General features: G+C 41.3%; 1 protein-coding gene across 1 annotated transcript in view; it reads left to right on the top strand.

Moving 5' to 3' along the window:
* The first annotated feature begins 2,719 nt into the window (after positions 1 to 2,719).
* Positions 2,720 to 25,801, top strand: part of SAMD13 (sterile alpha motif domain containing 13) — a 51,787-nt gene continuing 28,705 nt past the window's right edge. The window contains exons 1-2 of the mRNA XM_044432609.1: positions 2,720 to 2,754; positions 11,299 to 11,453. Coding sequence (XP_044288544.1) covers positions 11,432 to 11,453 — 22 coding nt within the window. The 5' untranslated portion in view covers positions 2,720 to 2,754; positions 11,299 to 11,431. The remainder of the gene's footprint in view (positions 2,755 to 11,298; positions 11,454 to 25,801) is intronic.

Raw genomic sequence — 25,801 nt, forward strand, 5'->3', positions numbered from 1 at the left:
TGTTTAACATGTGTCAGATATAGAAGTTAAAATAAAGCCTGTGTTGGAATAATAGACTGGAGATACAAGGAGTTTGGACAAAAGACAAAAAGATAATCATTTACAAGGCATTAGAATACAAACTTTGCAATATGTTACATGACCCTATAGTTTTAAACACACAACAAGCCACAAAAATATAATGATGCCTGCATTTAATTTCAGAAACCCTTTCTATCATATGAGATACTGTATATGACAGTAGACACTTGTTAATTTTACACTATTTGAGGAAGTAAATGTTGGACTGTATGGTATCTTTTAATGTATTCTAGTTGTATGTAACTCTCATTTTCAACATAGAGGATTGTATCTCATTAAGTAAATTGCTTCTTTTATTTTCTTGTCAGCTGCATTAAAACCCTTATTTTTAAATCCTTTAAGTATTTTACTGATTTCTTTGCAAATAACTAGTTTGCTGCAATAGTGTGCAATACAGTAAAACTTTATATACAAAACTGCAAATTAAATTATGTACAACAGTGCATAAACACTGTGCTGCTTTTTTTAAATCCAGGCTACACTGTTACGTATTCTGGATGGAGAGTTAAGTGTTCAGCTTAGAACCTTACTCTAGAAAAAAAATTAAAAGAAGCGTGTACATGCCTTATTGGAGGTTGTTCACACTATGACTTAAAGAATTCCTAATTAGAAAAGGTAGAGATGGAAAATTCCTAATTAGAAAAGGTAGAAATGGAAGTATGTATTTGTTAGAAGCTTTAATTTTGAACTAGGTTATTCAGTGCAATCACAGAAGAGAACTTATGCTACAATGGATGAATACAACCTATATGAATTTAGAGAAATTAAACCAAAGGATGATATTCAGGGACATAAAGTCTTTGGTTGTTAATAGTATTTGAAATTATTGTGTGCAAGATTTTTTTTTAAGATTGGGGCCATTAGATTGTCTTCACTCCATTTCACCAAGGTGCACACTGCAGAGACCACATGTTTTGGACAAAATAAACAACAGTCAAGACCTATGTCTACAGATGAGGGCACCTATTCAAAATCTTTAATAAAGAATACCAAATGCCTGTTCTCCTGTACAGAAATATACCTTAATGCCCTCAAGGTAACTTATCTTCAAGAGAAACCTTCAATGTCTAAGTGGACCAGCTTGGCAGAGTGGACTCTGCATCATGCAGTTTTCAACTGTCTAATTTCCAAATTCAGAAATTCCTCCACTGGTATTTTCAGTGGGGAAGAAGTGAGAAAGCAAATGTGCTGTTAACGCAATGTTCCGCGGAGTATTGTACAAGTTTACAGCTCTACCACTAATTCTTTAGGTGCTTAAGAAGACTGAAGAACAGCAAGCAGAGGTAATCCTGAAATGGCTGAAAGTCGTGTTCAGACCTTGTAAACCAACAAATTTGGGTAGCTTCTAGAGCTGATCTCTATCAGGGCCTTGATCCAGAGCTTCTGTAGCTTGTCATGTGGAGAATAATCTGGGCATCCTGACCTGCCAGAGTTATTCACTAGTGGTGCCCATTCTGTCAGCATTGACATTCCTCTTCCAACAGAACTTTACAATTTGCTTAAGAGTTTCTCTTGGGGAAACCAGGTAAATAGAATTCCATTCTCAGCAGGTATCAGAGAAATTCTGGAATTCCTTTAAGACCATGTCACCAACAACCTACGCTCTATACAGAGACAGGTTTTAGTACCAAGAAGCAACTTGAATGACTAGATGGCCTTTCCTTACTTGTCATACACACCTGTAGGTTTCTCTCAACCCTCCCCCACTACCAGTGGGTTTCTATGGAGCTTAATTTTAGTCATGAAAATCTTAACCAGCTCTCCCTTGAGAGACTACATTGTTCAGAATCATGATCTTAAAATCAGTTTTCCTGCTGCTGGTGACGAGTGCTGGAAGGGTGTCAGATTTTGGCACCTTTTCTGAAAAGAAACTGCATTTTCATTAAGGCAAGTTTGTATCAAGATTTTACATTTTAAAGATCAATTCAGCTTCCAGAAGGCTCAAGAATTAATTATCCCTTCCTTTTACCCATGACCTACCTCAGCCTTGAAGCAGAATGACATTTCCTTGACACATGTAGAGCAATCACATTTTATACTGACAACACACAACCATATTGCTGCAATATTTGCCTCCTTCAAATAGCCTTTGGTCAGAGTGTGTACATGGCCTCTTTTGGTCATGACTGTGAGAGCATACTGCATACTGAAATACATTTCAAATAACTTTCCAGTGCTTGGGAGTATTTTGATGCACTTATTTAGGAGGCTTCTACTACAGCTCTCTGGGAACAGCTCCCAGGGCAGACACATCATCCTTGGTGCACACCTTTACCAAATGCGAAACAAATATTTTCACCTTCTCTGACAGGACAAGATTCCTTCGGAAACTTCCCAGCAGGACATGCTTCCTCCATCCCTGGCACAGGTGCCTGCATTTCAAGGCAGAATGGACTCTGGGACAATGCAAACACTAACTCCAACTCCAAGTCTCTTCTCCCAAAGCACAGTAACCTCCCAGCCATTTTTTAGCAGTGTTCTGTGGAGGAAAGCCCATCCCCCCAGTTCTTTGAGCAAATGAGGAAGAGGGGCTTCTCCTGCAGCCCTGCCCACTGCATGGGAAAAGATGCATGCCTTCAGGAAGTTCAAGGAGGTCGTCATGCACAAGAAGAGCTCTGGGGAGCCTCCAAAACCACCCTTTCCTATGACAACATGGCTGCACCTCGATCACAGGTATGTCATGCCCATCTACACCACAGCATTCCTCCCTTTTAGCTGCCCGGGGTGCAAGCATGGCCAGCAGAAACCCTCTGCAGAAGCATCCACCCACTGCCCTCCTCTCCAGACCAGCGCCCAACCCACCTGCCCCCTGCAATGAGGCAAGCAGGGCTGCAGGGCTGACTTCAGGCAGAGGTGGCGCATGGCAGCACATCTGAGTCATGTGTGCAGGGCAGTGGATATGCTTGTATGGCAGCACCAAGCACAGCAGCACGGGCGAGTTCTACTCCAGAGCAACTTTAGAGAGCCAGTACTACTCCAGTAAGTAAGCAGTTGCTTCAGCCAAGCAACAGGAGGGAAAAAAAACAGAACCCAGTGAAATCCCCAACATATTTGTAGAGCTTCAGTAGTCACAGTTCAACAAAACACAAATTGCCAAGTGGGTAACAGCAGCATGACTGCTGGGAAGGCTTGTTTCTGTGTTCCCCAGTGCCTTTGTTTCACTCAGGCAGTGTCCCGTGGCAGGGGATGGAAATGGATGGGACTGTAGGGACAAGAGTTGGGGAGGCCCGCAGTCAGATCCTCGCCCGTTGTGAAGCTCACTGGGTAACCCTGGGTCAGTCACGTCCTCTCGGCCGTCCTAGTTCACCGGGTTGCTGTGATTGGTGGAGTGTGGTGAACAATGCAGGTCACTTTGAGCTCTTTGGAGAAAAAGTAGGATTTAAACATAATAAGAAATAAATAAATTGGAGATCTCTGGATGGCTTTTCATAGGCAGATCTGTGCATCTTTCCGACTTCCAGTTGTTTAACAATAGCGATGACAAAAAGGCTTCTCCCTCAACTGGCTCTCCTCAAAAATTAGGCACATGGAATAAAGAAAGCCGGAAGGTTACGCGGGGCAGTGGATTTGTGTATAAAATGACGGCAGGTCCAGTTTTAGTATTGACACTAATTTCCTGAGTTGAGCATGTGCACAGAGGCACCCTTCTCTTAATTTTGTGCTCTCTTTTTTGTACGATGTCCTGCCATCACATATAGAAAGAGCAAAACGTGCACTGTATGCAACCTGAAGGGCATAGTTTCAGGTCATATGATGCTAGCACTCTGATAAAGCAAAGGCAGCATGGCCTTCATCAGGGCCTCGATGGCAGACCAACTCCCTGTAACTGCCTTGAATATCAGAGCAGAAGAGACATGGCATGGGAATGGGCAAGTTCTATAGCTTTCTGTGTGCATATGCACGTGTGCATAACATTTTTCTTCAGAGTGAGATTATGGGAAATGCTTTACTTTTTTTGGCCGGAGGGATACCATTCAACCAGAAGTACTTCACAGACTTCATGCAGCACGTAGGCGCCTTCTGACCATTGCTATAATGGCGAGGGGATGCTGGGAGTTGCACTCTAACACAGTGGCCCCCAGACTTTTTCAGGCTGCCATTCCCTTCCCTCTTGGGTGACAACCCTAGCACCCCCATGCCTCTTTCTTGGTGTTCGAGGTGCCAGGGTTGTCATACCTTTACATGAACTAATCAGTACCCCTTGGGTGCCAGCGTCTCTCTTTCCCCATCCCTCTTCCTCACTCTCGCCAGGGCGTTGGGAGGGGAACGTCATGGTGAGCCACAGCTTGTGGGGCTGCAGTGGGGCGAGGCATTCAGCAGCAGCAGCAGCGATGATGACCGCAAAGCAGGTGTGGGGGGCATCGGGCTCTGGCTGGCTTGAGAGGCCCTGCAGGGAGGAGGGTCCCAGCTTGTCCTGCCACAGCTGTGCCATAGCTTGCTGGGCCTCTCTCTCTCCCCCTCCCACCCTCATCAGGGCATCTGAAGCGGGAAACTGCGGTGGACAGCAGCTTGCAGTGCTCAGGGGGTGGGGGGCAGGTAAGCTCCTCAGCAATCCTATTTTACAAACATTTGTCTTTTTGTTCTCTTTGTGTCTTTTTTATTAGTAATCTATATGGGTAGTCTCCCAGCTGCAGGCAAGTTCCATCCCTGAGACTCTCCTTAAGTCAAATCTGTATGTAAGTTGGATCATATGAGTAAGCCAAATGCTTATCATAGTATATAGTATAGTATATAGCAGTGGTTCTCATCCTTTCCTTCACCATGAACCCCCTGTTAAATACCTTTTGTGGCCGCATACCGCCAAGACTTAATTCAAGATTTAAAGCACTAGACAGCATCAAATATCACTGGTCTACAAATTGTGGGAAATTATCGACCTCCAAGATAAAATGAGCTCATTCTTATTTATTTATTTATTTATTTATTTATTTATTTATTTATTTATTTAAAGTTTTTATATGCCATCCCCTTGCTATATAGCCTCGGGACGGCTCACAGAAGTAAGTAAATACAATATAAATAACAATAACAATTTAAACCCAGAAACACCCTGGCTGCACAATTAAAACCTATAAACATTAAACAGTGTTAAAATATTGTTTGAATAAAAAGGTCTTGGCCTGGCGCCGAAAAACAAATAACGATGGCGCCAGGCAGACCTCTCTGGGGAGCACATTCCACATATTGTGGAATTCACATATTGTGATTAGATGAATTAGAAAACAGGTGATAAAGGTGCTGGTTGGCTAAAGTTTTCACATTCTTGACTGCACCCTACTTCTCTCCAGAACTTAGTAAACTCTGCTAGACATGTGCATGAGTTTGTAGGAGTGTGATCTGAACATTCACTGAACCCAGGCCTGCAGTTCCACCTTGTGGCTGTTCTACAGCATTGGTATGATTGCTTAAGAAGGCTTTACTCCAAACCTAGAGAATCAAAACAAATGCCTTTCTAATGCCTGCCTTTTTCTTCTTTACATTATGTAGTCTTGTGTGGGAGGCTGCTTCACAAAATCCTCTGACCTTCCAGGTCAGTTTTGATAGCACACAAGACTCTTGGGTGAGGGAGATTGCACTGTGATGTGTAAGGGATATGGAAGCTCAGAAACATCAGCCAGGTCCACATGTTCATAAGACAGCTCTTTGCACCCTGGTCAAGATCAAGTTCTTTGGATCTTGGTCGAGATAACACTCAGTACCAAATTCCTATTATGCTCAATATTCATCATTCACTGCATTTCAGCAGAGGTGAGGGTGAGGGTGGAGAAAGGTAGAGACCATGATAATTGTCACTTGTAACCTCCCATTTTCCTAGTGCTTTGTCCATCTTGAATTGGAAACTCTTTAAGAGAGAAAAGAGAGAATTGTAGCACTGTGTTTTTTAATCTGTAGCACAAGGAAGCACCAATACGAGGCACAGGTTCATCTAGAATTTCTACTAGTTTAATGTCAGAGTGTTAAATGGTTAATTAGTAAGTCTGCATTAAAAAAAGAAAATACAAATTAGCAATGATTGCTGCTCCGAACCCACAAACAGTATATGTTTCTGGCCATCTAAGCATGGCCCACAAGGAAAATTATGGGTAGATCCTCCATTTATTCGGTGCACACTCTGCTATTGATATACTTTATGTCTGGGTCCAACTGTTGTCCATTTCAGGTTTGGAAAAAATGTTTCATTAGGTCAGCTTGGGCAATGATGTTTTGATGTGTAGCCTTTCCTAGCAGCTTAGGCTCCTTTCCTTTGATATTTGGAGCAATTCTGCAGAGATATTCCTGAATATAAATGGTAAATGTAGTATTTGAGAAATGTGAGAAAGTATTACCACTTGCTGGGATTTCCCTCCCCAGTTTTATATATACTATGTTGGTGGAAGGGAAATCAGACCATGGTTGCAACCACAGAACAGAAAGCCTTACCACGTGGCATATTTGTCAACAGTAATAAGCCTCAGCCGGCCACACTTGTGGCTTCCTAATTCTGATACATACAGTCTGATCTAGGTTGCTTAGATTGGTCTGTGGGCCATTGTTAGTCCTCCCTTTGGACGGGGAGAGTCATTCCAGCATATTTAGAATGCCAGGACTTCAAATCCACACCCAGTAGTAAAGGTAATTACTTGGTGTTTTTATTTTTGTAATTCACTTAGAGAATCCTTGGACTAATTTAATGTGGAATATAAATTGAATGAATAATTAAATAATCAGTATCCCATGAAATCAGTAAGGCTTTAAGTCCACCATTTCTAATGCTTTGCATTGCTGACAATGGAAAGTAAGGACAACTAACTTAGTCTGGATGTACCCCACTAACTTTTAGCCTCTTTCATTCTATAAAACAAAAATACAGCATGATGTTTTGAAGCTAATGAACTGATTCTAATGAATCACGCTTAAAGAGGCAGACACATGCCAGGCACATTCATGTATCTTCACTGAGTCATGTACCATAAATTATTTTACCTAAGACCTTACACCACCATTCAAACTGATGTCATGTAATCAAGCCTGGAGTCAGTTAAATTATGTTTCTAAGGTACAAAAGCATAATAATGTTGCATATTTATATCTGATTTTTTAAAGCTCATCATGGCTCAAGAGATTATTTATATCCATTGGAGGGAATATAAAATGCCACTTTTTCATGAGACAAGTAGTGGCCCAGATAAATAGGCAAAAGGCATTATTAAAGCTAGTGTGGTTAAGCACACAAGTTGTTTCATAGAACACCCTCATATTGCAAGAAGTAAAACCAGTGGGGCTTTCTCCTGCTCAAACAGATTGCAGCCGTGGTATTTCACACGACCCAAGTTTCCGGTTGTGTAGAGAATGCAGGTGTGTAGGCTCTCCTTTTCAGATACAGTGGGCTCAGCAAGTGCATGCTGGGCATAGGACTAGGAGACCTTGTCCCACTTTCTTGTTATACATTGGATATTCATGGAGAGGCATCTTCAGAAAGTTCCTGCAGAATGAGCTTTGTTGAAGACCAGTCAGCATAGCTTCTACAAAGTCGAGCCCTACCTCGCCAGTCGTTCAGAATTCTTTCGAAGTGTCAACACAGTGTCTCAGTGGTAGTGCCCTGAGTATGGAATCTGCTCTCCAGAGAGATGTACCTGGTGCCAACTCTTTATTCCATTCCATGTCGGGCCAAAACCTTTTTATTTGCTCAGCATTTAAATGGTTAGAATGATTTTATTGCACATTTTTATATACTGTCGATTGTGATTTTATTCAGATGTTGTTGTGGATTTTGCTGTCCTTGTGACTGTTCTATTTTTTATGTTTGGATATAAGATGGAATAGAAATGTTTTAAACAAATAAATAATCATGTTTTGGCAATTGATGCAATTTCTTCAAATTCTTCATAAAACATTTGTGGAATACGAGACTATGTGAGCTTATCTGAGGGAACGCCTATCTCCAAATGTCCCAGTCCACTCACTGGGATCTTCCTCAGAGGCCCTGCTTTGAATTCCTCGCCTCAACAAAGCAAGCAGGGAGAGAGCAAAGAGAAAGGCCATTTCTATAATAGTCCCACATCTGTGCAACATCCAGTTGAGATCCAGTCTCTTTTTATGTTCAGACATCTACTAAAAACATTTCTCTTCCACAGCTACTTTGGTGAGTAGGTGGATTTGATTTTGCTGTGGTTGTTTTTACAGATTTTCCTGATGCCAAGTGTTACGTTAAAAGAAAAGATTTTTAGGTACCAGACACTTTGCATTGAAGATTGTTTTTAAATTGACCATTTTAATATGTTTTATCATACAAATATCTGTCATTATTTTATTGCTTAATTTTTACTGATTTATCATTGTTTTGATTTGTTTTACTCTTATTTTTAATGTAATGCAATATAATGTAAGCCACCCAGAGAGTCTTGTGACTTTGGGGTGCAGCATACAAATGCAACAAATAAATAATAAATACATTCTATAAAAACTTTGAGCAGAGAATATGAATAATTGACAGTTTTCACAATGAAGAGTTGATAGCAGCAGGATCTCTCAGAGATCTGTGATGGTAACACTTGTGTTAAATTTAGTCATATGTGATCTGGCATCCAGGGTGAATACTAAAGCAGCCATGATTGAAGAATTCATCCATTGATGATGTCTGGTCACCTCCTGCCCTCTATGTTGTTGTTAGTTGCGAAGTCGTGTCCAACCCATCATGACCCCATGGACAACATTCCTCCAGGCCTTCCTGTCCTCCACCATCCCCCGGAGTCCACTTAAGCTCACACCAACTGCTTCAGTGACTCCATCTAGCCACCTCATCCTCTGCCATCCCCTTCTTCTTTTGCCATCTATCATTCCCAACATGAGGCTCTTCTCTAGGGAGTCCTTCCTTCTCATTAGATGACCAAAGTATTTGAGTTTCATCTTCAGGATCTGGCCTTCTAAAGAGCAGTCAGGTTTGATCTCCTCTAGGACTGACTGGTTTGATCTCCTTGCAGTCCAAGGGACTTGCAGGAGTCTCCTCCAGCACCACAATTCAAAGGCCTCAATCCTTTGGCGCTCAGCCTTCCTTATGGTCCAGCTTTCACAGCCATACATTGCAACTGGGAAAACTATAGCCTTGACTATACGTACTTTTGTTGGCAGGGTGATGTCTCTGCTTTTTAGTATGCTGTCTAGATTTGCCCTAACTTTCCTCCCAAAGAGCAACCGTCTTTTAATTTCTTAGCTGCAGTCACCATCTCTGGTTATCTTGGAGCGCAGGAAAATAAGCTCAAGGAAGGCTTTTTCAGAATTGTCTTCTGGATAGGGGTGCACACCAGGGCAGGGTTAGGGTTAAAAAAACGAGGTGTCCTGGCATGATTTTGATGGCTGGGATGTGTTTAGAATGGGCAGAAATGATGAGCTGTACAGAAAAAAACTACTCAAGGAAGGCTTTTTCAAAATCGCCCTTTGAATGGTATTTTACCTCTATATTAGGTTAGGGGAGTGCACCAGGGTAGGGTTAGGCCAGTGGTGGTGAACCTCTGGCAGGCTTGCCACAGTGGGCACTCAGAGCCCTCTCTGTCGGCATGTGATCCAAGTTGCCCCAGCATCTCCCCAGCAGCCGAGCATTGGATAACAGCGCATATACGTGCCATGAGCATGGTCGGAAAGGAGTAGCGGGGCCAGGCAATGATGTCACGAGCCACAACTCATTAGCCACACCTCATCTGAGCATTCACATGTCCAGTCCTTGCACTCCCAAAGATATATATATATATATTTGCTTTGACTGGGTGTGAGGTGTTTTTCCTAAACTAAAACCTCAGTTTTCAGGTTTTATTGCAGTGTTGGCACCTTAAATAAGTGGGTTTTGGGTTGCAGTTTGGGCACTCGGTCTCTAAAAGGTTTGCCATCACTGATCTAGAAGCACCAGGGAAAGCATCTGTGTCTTTGACAGACAACACACCCTACCTACGAAATTTCATCTATGAGGCAGAGACAATCAAAGCCTTGTCTGGAAGAACTCTATATGTTCTTCAGACCCCCTCTAGGCCATTTTAGGTGGAATCACTCTGGTTAGAGCAAGGGGATAGTGGCCTATGTAGTTTAAAGTGCAGGCCCTTCTCCCATTACGCTCAGAGCAGCCCATCTCTGTGACCAAGCAGCAACAAACTTGAAACTGCCTGAAATTGTTGGGACCAGATAAATAGCTGATCTGCTTTGTGTTCAGGAGGCTGGGCAGAGAACAAGGAGAAGAAAATCTGCTTGAAATGCGTTGGTTAGAATGGGTTGGAACTATTTCTTTCCTGAGTACTTCTGGCCTTTGCCATTTGTCATTACTAAAGCCATGTTTTTGTAGCTCTGTTGTTTTTAAAAGTTTTAAAACCAAGTTCTTTGGCTAATGGGTGGCATAGGAATGTAATAATTAAAAGAGTTGAATAACCATCTCATTTTATTTTTGCATTTATTTATCTATATTTATATCCTGCCGTTTTTTCCTTCGAGGAACTCCAGGTGGCTTACATAATTCTCCTCTCCATTATCTTCACAACAACAGCCCTGTGATGTAGGTTGCGCTGAAAGCCTGTGACTGGCCCAAAGCCATGCAGTGAGCTCCATAGCCGAGCGGGGAGGAGAGCCCAGGTCCCCTTGGTGCCAGTCCTGCTTAACTGGAGTCGCGCCACAATGGCTCTCCTGTCATATATGTTCATGTCCCACCCATCTCCTAACTCGTCAGCACTGACCTCCCTTCCCCAGTACTGCAAAAGCAAAACGTCTTAAGGACGATTAGGATATTACATTTTCACTTATATATGGATACAAAAATCTTTGTTGCAATAAAAACATTATTCTGGTCATAAGCAGTATGCAAATTCTAAGGGTGGGGAGAGTTAAGTGAAAAGGTTCGAGAGAAATATTTTGAGTTTTTTACTGAAGCGCTCAACCCTGGCCTCGTTTTCATTCTCCCCACCTTTTCTTGCAGCGTTAGCCACTTTCACAAATGTGTAGTTTTAAAACGTTGAGTCACATGTCAGGCAGAGTGGTTTGCTGCCTTTTTAACATTCCTTAACGCATTTATTTGGCTGCTGCTTCCATGGTTTTTTTTTTTGGGGGGGGGGAGGGAGGGGGTTACATGGAAGGTAGTATGTTTCAGGACTGCAGTCCCAAAGCGAGGAAAAGTCGGCTTAAGGGACTCTCTGTCTTCAAACACGAGATTCTTCCAGGAAGGTCTATAAATAAAATGATTTCTTCTCAAACGGTCTTCTGCAGTTTTGGACTACGACTCCCAGCATGCCTTCCTCCATGACAGCTTCTTTCTGATTGGCTACACCGCGTTCTAGTTGGAACTCTGCATGTGGCTGCTGCTGTGCTGGGAAGGAAGGCAGTCTTTTGCTGGCTATATATGTATGTATATATGAAAAAAGGTAAGTGATCTGCTATGTGCTCCATTTGGAATGGGATGTTTTCCTTCCATGTAATGATTTACTCCCCAGTTCTTTGTTCCTGACCTAGTTAATTGTGAGCGCTTCCCTTGAAGCAGCTGCTTTCCAAAGGCATGTTTTATATTGGAGTGTGTTTAGGGAAATTTAGCCAATCCAAAACTGGAAAAGCAAGACTTAGTGATGCACTAAGGGTGATCCCAAATGGATAAAGAAATATGTTCAGAGAGGATTACTGCACACTCGGGAGCCGTGAAAAGCACACACACACACAACTAGTGATTTTGCCTCCATTTATTTAAACGCTACCTATTCTGTTCCTTCGTAGACAGAGAAGCTTTAATTTTGTGAAGCAGAAGAGTGGGGTCCTGATGTGTGAAATAAATATTTTCTTTATAATCCTTTATTAGACGTTCCCTGTTAAGCATCTCTGATCCCTTCCAAAGTCATTGCAGAGAGTGAGACGAGTGTTAATATTTGCTTTGTTTATTTCAGTTCTCTCGGTTATTTCGGGTTGAAATGCTGCAATTTTTTAAAGTTTGTCTTGAATGGTGTGTGGGAAGTTTTTGTCATCATAACGTGATTCTGACACTTTGAAGGACATTAAAAGCTTTGTAGCTCCAGCTATTTAGGGACATAGGAAAGCACATTAAGTGGGTAATAATTTCTAAATAGATTTACTTTGATCTGTGTTTTTAAAACAACTCTGAAAGTAACATTGTCTTTTTTGCTTTCATTTCCAACTTTCACAACATTTTCAAGGATGAGCTAGGGAAGTAAAAAATGGCAGCAAAAGTAGCCATCCAGCACAAAAACATCCTATCTAAGCTTCCCCCACTGTATCGTTGAAAAGTATAAATTAAATAGGCATCAGGTAAATCGTATAGAATAAGGAAATTGGCACTCAGTTCTTCCTGTACTTCTGTATTCTTGTTACTGCTTTAGGCAGTTTTTAAAAATCTTTATCTGGTACCTTACTGGAAATGTTCGGAGGGGTAATTTAGCTGCCTTGGGATGGGGAGAATGAGAGGGTGTGAAATAAAAGCTACATTTTTCTTTATATTCCAAGAAGAACTTACCTGAAATCCAGAGTACTTTCTGTGTTTTTTTTTTTGGGGGGGGGGGGCGGTGATTGTGTTGTGTCTGCATAGCTGTGCTCTCTTACAGGGAGGATTCAGTTTGAGTCTGGTGACCAGCCTCCTGAGATATTATTTCTTAGTAACAATTGTACAGCCATCTTTGCTAAAATACTGTTTAAAGCAACAAAACCTTAACAATAAAAGCAAGTTTCATAAAAATTCCAACTATTACATGATTTCAAAAGCTAAATTTAAAAAGAAGTGTCTTCACACCTGCAATAAATGCCAAGAGAGTGACATTCCACAGTTTGGGAACAATAAAGGAGAAAGCACTTTGACCCAGGCCTATCTTGACGTCAGATGCTTGTTTTCAGTGTCAGTTCTCCCTTTTGGGTAACAATAAAGAAGAGCGAGCCTGTGTAGAGTCTGTCTGTCTGTCTGTCTTTCTTTCTTTGTCTTTCTGTCTTTCTTTCTTTCTCCACTGTGTAGTCAATCCCAGACCCACCTGAAAGTACAGAAAAGAGTTCCCAGATCAGAATGCCCATTTCAGGCAGCTTTTTAAATCCTTGTGCATCACATACTAACAACTAGCTTGACTGACAAGTGTATTTTTCTGTATACCCACAGCTGTGTAGTGGCTACCGAGAAAGAGTTACGAGCCAGGAAGTCCTTTGTTCAAATAAACCATAAACTTGCTGATTAGCCAGAGGCAAAGCACCATACTTACAGTTGCAGCCTCCACCACCCCAAATCTGCAATATGGGAATAACAGTAATACTGCTGGTAGAATTTTGAAAGAATGCATGTGAAGCATTTTGAAGACTCTGAAGCACTAAATAAATGCTAAATGGTATAGGATAATAATATATAATTTAAGCAAAATGATTGATGGTAGTTTGTCACATGACTTTAACATGCACTAGGTTCCATGTCAGGGTAACTTTCTTTTATCTCGGTGGCTGTAAAATAGCACACATCTTAAGCACTTCTAGCAAGTGACCTGTCAATTCCAGGAAACTGAACTTAGGATAACAGCTTTACAGCTATTGGTTGTTCACATACACAAATGCCTTTTGTTTGTTTGTTTGTTTGTTTGTTCGTTTGTTCGTTCGTTCGTTCATTCTTTCCTTCCTTCCTTCCTTCCTTCCTTCTTTCCTTCCTTCCTTGTTGTTGTTTTTCCCACTATTTATGCTGTTCAGAGTGCAAGTGTGGTTGCTCATGTAACCACATGGCACCAACCACACAGGAGGAGGAGATACCGGAACGCTTGGGGGAATCCCAAGGTTTGCAAAAGTACAAATATGTTTAGGGGAAAATGTGAAGTGGAGCAGAATGCACAGAGCCACATATCCCAAAACACCCCAATACGGAATGCATCTAGTGACCATGAACTGCTGGTTAACGAGCGGAGGGGTGGAGCCGAGGTGGAAGGAGAATAGACAGAGGAATCTTGAAAAAGGGCATGACCAACTGACTAGAACATTGTGAAGGAGCACTTCACCTGCAACACTTTGTCGCAGCTCCCATTTGTGAGTGTCTCTTATTTATCTGTGCTTAAGATACAAACAAAAGGAATTTCTCAGGCAAGAAGGGACTTAATGTTTTCTCCTATTTCTTCAGTAAATATCCACAGAAGTATGTATCCACAGTTGCCAGTTTTCTAAATGTACAGCCTTTCCCATTCCCCAACCTTTCCCATTCCCTATTTATTCTGAAGATATTTAAATCCTATCTTCAGAATAAATCTAAGCAGTGGTCCTAAAAGCAGAATCTTCCCTTTTTTATCGTACTTTCACACAGCAAAAATTGGCTCTGAACTCTATTTTTCAAGGACAGCTGTTGGTTTGTTCAGTGAGACACAGGGAGAAAATAATTGCAATTAACAGGAAGGTTTGTGTGATAGCTGGCAGAAAGCTTTGGAGCCACCATGAAGCACACCCTGCTTTCCAGGAAAAAAAAAGTAATGGAGATAGAATAGTTGTCCAGTGCCTTTTGACTGGTAGCTTCCCACCCCACTGTGTAGAAACACCCTATCTGGTTCAATAAGTAGCATTTAAGTAAGCTGGTATTAGTCACTGTAAACTGTATTATAAATTACATTATCTTGCCACTAAAGCATCTAACAGTCTTTTCTTTCCTAGGCCACTGTATAGTGGATGTGGAGCAGTATATAAATGTTCAAAGTAGTTATTGCATAAAATTGAATTACTAGCGTATAGGAATAGCTTGTTTCAACCCTTGTTTGGTTCTCAGTCAAAATTAACAGTTACTGAATTAGTTAATTCAGTCCACTTGGGCCTACACAGAGAGTGGGCAGAATCTCATTTGAAACCATGTGCCCTCTGTAACTACCAAACACACATTGTGCAGTGAGGTGGGTCATTAGGAAAGAACACCTCATAAAAATCCAAGGCAGACTTACCTCCCACCACCATTTGATCTACTTGTTTATGAATTCTCATGTTACAAAACATGACCAGGGTTGGTTAACTCTCCTCTCTCATGCCTTAATCTTATTCTTGTCATGGGATTCTAGAGTACATGAATTAACAGAGAAAAACACTTGATGTTAAACCAGTTTAGAAACCTGTGTACAGCCATGACTAATAGTCCTTAGGGATACCTGGACATGAAGGGATTCAAAATCTATTGGAAGAAAGAGGAATGTGTATAGACAGACAGACAATCAGTCTGTACCTCTGCTTCCCACTATATAAATTACATGTCTTCTTTTTAATCTCTTCAAGTCATGGCTGGATGGGTTAAAGTACTAATGGAATTCTGAACTGGATTCATAAGGGGGAAAATCATCATTTGGTTTTATTTAATCCTCACAACAGCAAACACTGGTGTTACAGCTAAAAGCGAACCCTGTCCAACAAAGCCAGCTTGGGATTTGGAGTGATGAATTTAAACTTCTCTCTTGAGTTGCATAAACATAGGCAAATCCTGGATTTCTGGAGCTTTATGTCCTGTTTTGAAAAGACAGAATGAGAAATATTACTGAAATCTAAAAGAATGATATCTTTGTTGCCAGCATGCTTGTAAATATAAAGTTTGCCATGTTTTTGACTTGCACACTTCTCAGTTTCAAACCACAGCCAAACAGTCAGCAATGTAGGTGGTGAAGCATTTCCCAACACTTTTCTCCATTCCAGGGAAAGCTTCATTGGCTAAATTGCTGTGCCAGGCTCATGTTACGGGCATAACAGCAATGCCTGTAAATAAGAGCTGTTCATTATGAGTAAATTAATCCAGAAGGTTTTGCGCAAGAAAGGTTAACATATATACATTTGGACAAGCTTTAGGATTACAGTACATAAATGCATTTAATCTAGTCCACCCCTTACCTGATGGAGGAAGTCCAAAGCTAGAGTATTACCATTAAGACATTTCACCTCATCTACCCCCTTGGAACTTAAGCCCATCAGACATAGTCCTGCTCTGTGACACACTGGGGACCAAGTCTTTGCCCTCTTCAAGTGTTCAGGAGTTTTGAACAGGCCTTCAGATGTTTGAAGAGGGTAATCATGTGTCCATGTTTCCCCCACACACACCCTGGTCTTTTCTCCATACTAAATACAAATACTTGCTTCAAACTTACCTCCCACAACTTGTTTTCATTATTTTATTTCATTTCTATATCATCCAATAGCCAAAGCCCCTTGGACAGTTCACAGCAATTCATAAAATTAGAGGCCACAAATACAAATAATAAATTACAACATAAAATTTCAAATCACAAAATTTAAAACAATTTAAGCAACTAGAAACAATTCTAATAAAAATACTAGAAGAGAGTGTTAGAAGATGGTTATTGAGAAGCGTCCCGAGACGTCAGTGATGGGACGATAGACAAATGTTTTAAATAAATAAGACAGCTGACATAAGGGTCCAACCATATGACATGATGTACAATTGCACACTTGAGAACCAAGGGAGGTGTTAACCTGGTGCTGAAAAAATGACAGAGTTGGCACTAGGGGAACTCTGTGGGGAGATCATTACAGAGTCAAGTTTTATTGTATTTATCCATAGGCCTTTACAAAATTTACAAAAGACAGTGAAAAATCCATTAATAATAGATATTAAAATTGAAAAATAAGTATAAAAGTAAAATAAAAACTAGTTTAATCACTATCAGTTAGCTACCCTTTTCAATGCCACTTTTGATCTAATCTTCATAGTTGGCAAACAGAGACACTCTAAATCATTACATAATTGAGGGGCCGCCACTGAAAATGTCCTCTCCCTCTGAGCACTTGAAGGCCTAAGATGTGGATCAGTGTGTACGATACATACCATTTTGCAGTATGTGAATCCTGCCTGTTTATTGGGATGTTTTTATTTAGCCTGCTTTTCAGAATAAAAATCATTGCAAAGCAGCATCTTTACTGTGTACTCTGAACCCAATCTGTCCATAAATTTTACACTTAGAGATATGTTCATTATAATAAGCAGTGGAGGTATGAAATAGGAGATTCAGAGACAGTGAAGAGACAAGAATTCAAGGGACAAGAGCCCTGTTCAGATGTTGGCTTGAACGCATGAGGGCGTAATGGAGGTAGCAAACCAGCGCTATACATGCTGACCCCACCCCTTTCAGCTCCGATCTTGACATAGAATCTTAGAATAGTAGGATTGGAAGGGGCCATGAAGGCCATTGGGTCCAACCTTGTTTAGCTCTTGAAGTTGCAGTCATCAAGTGGGCAACCAAGGGTTGAACTGGCCATAAGTGGAGAAAGTGCTGGTTAAGCTCCATCCTAGAAGGTTAGTATATTGAAGTTCATGGAAAAGTGGCTGCTAGGCCCAATTGCAGCACACACTGATCTTGTCCTTCCTCAAGTAGATATGACACAGAACAACAGTGGACAGGCTGGCATTGTGGATGTTTTGGACAACTCTCATAAGCCCCAACCAACAGGGCCAATGGTCGAGGAGTATGGGAGTTGCCATTGAAACATCTGGAAAGCAAAAAGTTGCCTCCTTTGACAGACAGAGGGTTTTTTATACTAATTTGTTCTTTCTTAAAGAAAATTACAGGCTCCTTTTTTTTAAACTGTTAAAACTGCTGCAAACTAATCCTAGAATACATGACAATAAGTATTGGCATGTACAGGAAGTTCAGTTGCTCATCAGTGTATTTGACTGGTGCATTATTTTCTCTCAGCATAACCTAATTTAGGTTTCTTAAGAAGCTCAAAGAAGAGTTTTATTTTGTTTCTATAACCTGTCCCTAAGCCTTGGTTGAAGATGATTACTATTATTATTATTATTTAAATAGATTTATTAGATACCTTACTCAAAATAAAGAACTGACATCTTACAACAATAAAAGATACTATTTTAAATAGCTAAAAACAAATACCCTGTAAAATATTAATATTAAATAACTAAAACTTCAGTGACAACCAAAGTTAATTCAACTGATTCATTAAAGAACCCATCAAATGCCCCAGAATGTTAAAAAAAATGTTTTAAAAATGGAAACAGGAAGTGCCTGAGCCCAAATGCAGAACAGCTGAACAAGCAGGTTACACTAGGGAAGAGGAGGAGTAATGCAAGGGGTGCAGGTCCTTGGCAGGTGCTCAACCATACATATCCTTGACATCAGCCCTGGAGGCCAGGTTGGCCCTTCTCTGTTATCCTTTCGCCAACAGCAAAGACATGTTTGTTCAGGCAGGCCTTTGGCATGCAAGCTGATCTGTTGCCGAAGACATTTAAGTTGGTTGGTTCTGTTTGTTCATTTGATTGATAGTTGTGCTTTTGAATGTATTTTTAATCCACTTGTTTTATGCTAAGCTTTAAGAACTTGTTACCTAGGATTTTATCATGAGTTGCCTTAGCACTCTCCTCTCCTCTCCTCTCCTCTCCTCTCCTTGGAGGAGGCAGAAAAGCAGGTTACAAAATAAACAAATAAATAAAGTAGGAGGTAGTGTTGCCTTGTAGGTTTAAATTTGTGTGCAGTTCAGAGCATTCTTGCCCTTTTCAGAAATTATCTGAAGCAGTGGGCTATGCGCATAGGTGCCCCCCCCTCCAATTCAGGACTTCTTTTGAACCTGTGGGGTCCTAGGAATGGAGATAGTGGGGTCACAGATGGCGCATGCCGACCCATTTGCCCTCCACATGTTTGTTCAAAACATACAATTTAAAATAGCTTTAAAACTGTAAAATGTTACCACCCAGTTAAACAACTAAAATTTCAGTGATAACCAGAAATAGTTCAACCTGTGCCTTAAAGAACAGATCAAGTGCCTGGAAATGTTCAAGAAAATGAAACATAAAAATGAAAACAGTATTTTAAAATGGGCTCCATTGGTGAAGACACTTGGGGTGCATCATTCCCTAAAAGAACTCCACAGACCTTATAGTCCAGTTGGAAACTAGTCAGTGACCAGATTTCATACAGATAAAAAACCAAGAACCTTGCTTACACAAATCAGTAATTTGTGTGGAAATTTGTGTGGAAGTTTGCATAGATTCTATTCCACTGAAATTGGTGACTGCTTAAATGTTTTTTTAACGAGCCTTTTCTAAAATGTCTGTTGATAAAATTATCAGTTACCCACACATGGCTTTATAAAATGCCAGGATTTCATTCCAAGAAACTACTGCAGGAACATAAGAATTTGTTTGCTGGTCAGCCCAAGGTCAAAGTGCTTAGTCAGGTAACTTTTTAGGGGACATTTCAGTTATGATAGTAATTTGCCCATTGGGGCAAATTGACAAATTCTTGAGAAACCTTTAGAATTTTTTTCCCAAAGCAAACACTAATTAGTGTGCATATGTCAAAGAATCTTGTATCAAGCACTGGAAAGTTTCTTGTTCCCAATCAGGCTGGCCAAAATGTATGCACTGATTTATAACAAGTACTTACTTGATAAAAGAAGGCTCTACAAGAACTCCACAGATTAAGGTAGTTTAAAGCTCCCCTGTTTGTTATTTTATATGTCTGGAATTCAATGACAAGCAAAATCTTATAGTTTGAGTAGCAATAATAGCTTACACCTGGAAATTGTTTTTATCCAAAATAATTTCACCAGGAGTTGGCAGAGAGCACTCTGTATCTTTAAAATGTCAGCCATACTGAAGATAGTTGCTGCAGCTTGTATGTGTTCTCTGAAAGTAATACAGGCCCTGAGCCAGCTGGATCTTACTTCTCTGTGCAAAAAATTTGTACCTCTCTACTGAATTCCTCTGCCGGTCTCCCATATGAGCAAAGATATTCATGGGTCTTTGGCTTGCTTTGATAATGTTCCTTTTAAAATGAGTGGTTTGTAGACAGGTTTTCTGTTTGCTTGTTTTTCAATTTGTGATTTCTTTTAAAAAATTAGTATTCTGTGATGTTGATGGATGAGCAATTTCTGAAATGTTTTTCTAAAATAGAGCATGTGTGTAAAAATAGTTTCCTAATTAAAACATGTTTCCTTAAGGCAGGCAAAGAGGACACAGAAACAAAACTTACTAAAGTAGAATAAGTAAGTCTACAGATCTATGCATATTCACTCCCTGGAGAAGTCTTGTAAAATCAGTGGAACTTGCTTGTAAGTATGCATAAGATTGTGCGGCATTGCATGGATGCTCCACATTTCAATCCTACATATGTTAACTCTAAAGTAAGTCCCGCTGATTTCTTGGGGCTGACTTCCACATAGGTTGATTTATGCTTGCACTCTCATTTGGTCTTTGTGTGTACAACTTTGAAATCTTTCACATACATGCACACATCCAGAGGTTTATGAACACTGTGCACTTAATTTATCCTACCAAGCAGAATGATACATATTTGTGTGTGTGTGTATAAAAGGGGCACAGGAGTGTCTCTCTAGTTAAAGGGAGAGGTTCAGCCATTATAAGATTCAAACCCTATTTCATTCTGTCTTGACCTGGTTCCGGGACTGGGAGAACCTGATGCATGACCTTTATCAGGAGAGGGACGGGGGAGTGTGATCCTGTTACTTGAATTCACTCTCTCATCAGATTCTGATACCATTAAGCATGGTATCTTGCTGGGTTGATTCTGTGGCTTAGGTCTTAGAGAGTAACATTGAGTGAGGATCTCACAGACGCCTGTGAACTGAGTGATGGGCTTCAACAGGGTACCATCCAGTCCTCAGATTGTTCAGCCTCTATAAGAAACTCCAGGAAGTGGTCGTTAGGGGATTTAGAGCCAAGTGCCATCAGTGTGCTGGTGATAAACAGCTTAATCTCACCATGACAACTGAATCAGGAGAGGCTGTATAAGCCCCGGATCAGTGTTTGGACTCAGTGATAAGATGGATGAGCGCCAACAAGCTGAATCTGAATCCTGGCAAGACAGAAGACCTGTGGGTGAGTGGTTTCGGAGTCCAGGAAATAGGGCCCTTGCTTGTTCTGGGTAGAGTTGCACTCTCCTGAAAGAACAGGTTTGTATTCTGGGTGTTCTTCTGGATCTGGCACTAGTGCTGTGGAGACCCAAGTGACTGTGATGGCATAGAGTGCCTTTTACCCATTCACCAGCTATGGGTTCTCCATTACCAACCTGCCCAGTCACTGAGGTCATCAAAGGACATTCGCCTAGTGATTCCACACAGACCCGTGGCCCAGCTGGAGTCTCCAGGAGAGGAACCTTTCTGTGTGGTGGCCCCATTTCTATAGAATTCCCTGCTTTGGAAAGTTAGGGAGTTACCAACCCTGTGTTGTTTTTGGCACCTGCTAAAGACAACTTTATTCTGGGAGTCCTTTCTTGCTGACCAGCCATGATCTTAATGTTGCTTTGTTAAAAAAAAAAAAATATTCTTTTTGCTTGTTTTAACATACTGTGCACTGCTCTGAAATTAGTTTGGGTGTAGAGTAATATACAAATATTGTAAATAAATACATAAAATGCTTGTCAAAATGACACCTCTTGAGATAATAACTTGAAACCCTGATGTTCATTCTCTATTAAATGAGGTCTACAAATGTGCAAAATGTCAACCAATCTGAAAGAAATTGCTATAGGTACAGCAAGGAAAAAAGTATTGAAAATTGACACATTTGTATTTTTGATTCCAACCTACATCTTGGCATATCAAATATCTTTCCAAACCTTGGTGGAAATTTCTGATGTATACTGTTCTGGCTTGGTGAAGATCTGGGCTTTTCATTGGTTTGGTGAAAGTCTGAACAAAAGCTTCTAAAGTTTTTCTGCCCCCGTGAAAGCCAAGGGCAGCAACTGCTGGCAATGTTATGATGAGTATGCTCAGTTTCATTCTGAAGCTAGAATGCTGCCTGTTGTAAGTTGTAAATTGCAGGCAGTGGGCAAAGTCTGACCTATATTAGATCCTATATATTTACTGTTTGAGTTAAAGAAACCCTAGTTCATCCTCAAAGTAACATGTAGTTTCTTGGGGAATGGGGTTTGGGGCTGGAAGGTACAACATGGAGAAACAGAAATGCAGTATGAGGGTCCCAGTCCCTCATTTTCCCTCCCACATGATGGAAAAAGATAACATGGGGGTGTTGTGTTCATTTTCTGAAAACAGAAAGACAGTGCAAGGGCCCCGATCTTTGCTGTTCTTTTCTGGGAAAGGGAAAGGACATGCAAGGATTGTGATTTGCTTTGCACTTACTTACATATTGCACTCCCCTTCATGGATCACTGCCTTGCCATAGTGAAGGGGCTTGTGTAGCACAATGAAGCTATGAGCTATGCTGTGCAGGGGCACCCAAGGCAGACAGGTCATAGCAGAGAGCTCTGACAAAATGTGATGCACTGGAGAAGGAAATGGCAACCCACTCCAGTATCCTTGCCATGAAAACCCCATGGACAGTACCAAAAGGCAAAAAGATATGATGCTGGAAGATGAGCCCCTCAGGTCGGAAGGTGTCCAATGTGTTACTGGGAAAGAGCAGAGGGCTAGTACTAGTAACACCAGAAAGAATGAAGCGACTGGGTCAAAGCCGAAAGAACACTCAGTTGTGGATGTATCTGGTGGTGAAAGGAAAGTCCGATGCTGTAAAGATCTATACTCCATAGGAACCTGGAATGTAAGATCGATGAATTGAGGTAAGCTGGACGTGATCAAAAAGAGATGACAAGGCTTAACATCGACATCTTGGGAATCAGCGAACTAAAATATACAGGAACGTGTGAAGTTAATTCAGATGATCATCAGGTATACTACTGCAGACAAGAATCCCTCAGAAGAAATAGAGTAGCCTTCATAGTCAATAAAAGAGTAGGAAAAGCAGTGCTGGGATACAATCTCCAAAATGACAGAATAATCTCAGTTCGAATCCAAGGCAAACCATTCAACATCACAGTAATCCAAGTCTATGCCCCAACCACTGATGCTGAAGAGGCTGAAGTTGACCGGTTCTATGAAGGCCTACAACACCTTGTTGAAATAACACCAAAAAATTATGCCCTTATCTTCATGGGGTATTGGAATGCTAAAGTAGGAGGCCAAAAGATAACCAGAATAACAGGCAACTTTGACCTTGGAGTACAAAATGAAGCAGGGCACAGGCTGGCAGAATTTTGTCAAGAGAACACACAAACACTCTTTTCCAACAACCCGTGAAACGACTCTGCACATGGACATCACCATATAGTCAACACAGAAATCAGTTTGACTATGTTGCTCTGCAGAAAAGATGGTGAAGCTTTATACAGTCAGTAAAAACAAGACCAGGAGCTGACTGTGGCTCAGATCATGAGCTTCTGGTTGCAAAATTTAGGCTTAAATTGAAGAAAGTAGGGAAAAGCGCTAGGCCACTCAGGTATAAACTAAAACATATTCCTTATGAATATACGGCAGAGGTGACAAATAGATTTAAGGAATTAGATCTGATAGACAGTGCCCGAAGAACTATGGACAGAGGTTCACAACATTTTACAAGAGGTAGCAACTAAAACCGTCCCAAAGAAAAAGAAATACAAGAAAGTAAAATGGCTGTTTGGGGAGGCTTTACAAATAGCTGAGGAAAGAAGGGAAGCGAAAGGCAGGGGAGAAAGGGAAAGATACACCCAACTGAATGCGGAATTCCAGAGAATAGCTAAAAGAGATAAGAAGGCCTTCTTAAATGAACAGTGTAAAGAAATAGAAGAAAACAATAGAATAGGAAAGATTAGAGATCTCTTCAAGAAAATTGGAGATATGAAAGGAATGTTTCATTCAAAGATGGGCATGATAAAGGACAAAAATGGCAGGCACCTAACAGAGGCAGAGGTGGCAAGATTACACAGAAGAACTATACAAGAAAGAGATTAACATCCCTGATAACCATGAAGGAGTGGTCACTGACCTCAAGCCAGACATCCTGGAATGTGAAGTCAAGTGGGCCTTAGGAAGTCTGAGCAACAACAAAGCCAGTGGAGGCGTCAGTATTCCAGTTGAGTTATTCAAAATCTTAAAAGACGATGCAGGAAAAGTGCTACACTCAATATGCCAGCAAATTTGGAAAACTCAACAGTGGCCACAGGATTGGAAAAGGTCAGTTTACATTCCGATCCCAAAGAAGGGCAATGCCAAAGAATGTTCAAACTACCACACCATTGCACTCATTTCACATGCTAGCAAAGTTATGCTCAAAATCCTACAAGCTAGGCTCCAGCAGTATGTGGATCGAGAACTACCAGAAGTACAGGCAAGGTTTCGAAGAGGCAGAGGAACTAGAGATCAAATTGCCAACATACACTGGATCATGGAGAAAATTAGGGAGTTCCAGTAAAACATGTATGTCTGCTTTATTGACCATGCTAAAGCCTTTGATTGTGTGGATCACAAATTGTGGCAAGTTCTTAAAGAGATGGGAGTACAAAACAATCTTATTTGTCTCTTGTAAAACCTGTATGCAGGTCAAGAAGCAACAGTTAGAACTGGTCATGGAACTACTGATTGGTACAAAATTGGGAAAGGAGTTCGGCAAGGCTGAATATCATGGGTCCTCAAACTACGGCCCAAGGGCTAGATCCGGCCCACTATGCTCATTTATCCTGCCCGGCATGTCCATTTGAACCTGCTGCTGCCCGCCTTGCGGCGTGTGCCCACCTGCCCTTGCCACATGTACCCGTCCTCGCCTCAGCGCATGCACCTGCACCGCCCCCGCGCCAGCCCGCACACACCACCAGCACCACCTTTCCAGCCTGTGTGCACCACTGGCACCTTTCAACTGGCCCCCTGATGAAAAAGTTTGAGGACCCCTGCTGTATATTATGCAGAGCACATCATGCAGAATGGTGGGCTAGATGAATCACCAGTTGGAATTCAGATTGCTGGGAGAAATATCAACAACCTCAGATGTGCAGACAATACCACTCTAATGGCAGAAAGTGAACAGGAATTAAAGAGCCTCTTGATACGGGTGAAAGAGGAGAGCACAAAAGTTGGCTTGAAACTCAATATTAAGGAAACTAAGATCATGGCATCTGGTCCTCTCACTTCCTGGCAAATAGATGGTGAAGAAATGGAAGTAGTGACAGATTTTATTTCCTGGGCTCCAAGATCACCACAGACGGGGACTGCAGCCAAGAAATTAAAAGACGCTTGCTCCTTAGGGGGAAAGCTATGGCAAATCTAGACAGCATACTAAAAAGCAGAGACTTCACCCTGTCGACAAAAGTTCATATAGTCAAGGCTATGGTTTTCCCAGTTGCAATGTATGGCTATGAAAGCTGGACCATAAGGAAGGCTGAGCACCAAAAAATTGAGGCCTTTGAATTGTGGTGCTGGAGGAGACTCCTGCGAGTCCCCTGGACCGCAAGGTGATCAAACCGGTCAGTCCTAGAGGTGATCAACCCTGAATGCTCTTTAGAAGGCCAGATAGTGAAGATGAAACTCAAATACTTTGGCCACCTAATGAGAAGGAAGGACTCCCTGGAGAAGACCCTAATGCTGGGAACAATAGATGGCAAAAGAAGAAGGGGACAGCAGAGGATGAGGTGGCTAGATGGAGTCACTGAAGCAGTCGGTATGAGCTTAGGTGGACTCCAGGAGATGGTGGAGGACAGGAGAGCATGGAGGAATGTTGTCCATTGGGTCGCAATGGATCGGACACGACTTTGCTAAACAACAACAACAAATTGCACTGAACATGCATTCTTACTCTAGGTACACTTATTAAGATGGTTGTGAGAATCTAGCCCTGTGCAACTATTCTGCTGATATATACATTGTTCATGAAAGGAATCCACTAGCTCCACTTCTGTTCGTCACAGCTCCTGTTGTCCTGCACACAGAGACAGCAACTGGAGGGCTTCCTCTCTGGAAATGTTTAGCATGTGCAATG

Source organism: Varanus komodoensis, unplaced genomic scaffold, assembly GCF_004798865.1.
Source record: "Varanus komodoensis strain SLA01 unplaced genomic scaffold, ASM479886v1 scaffold24, whole genome shotgun sequence".
Lineage (NCBI taxonomy): Eukaryota > Metazoa > Chordata > Lepidosauria > Squamata > Varanidae > Varanus > Varanus komodoensis.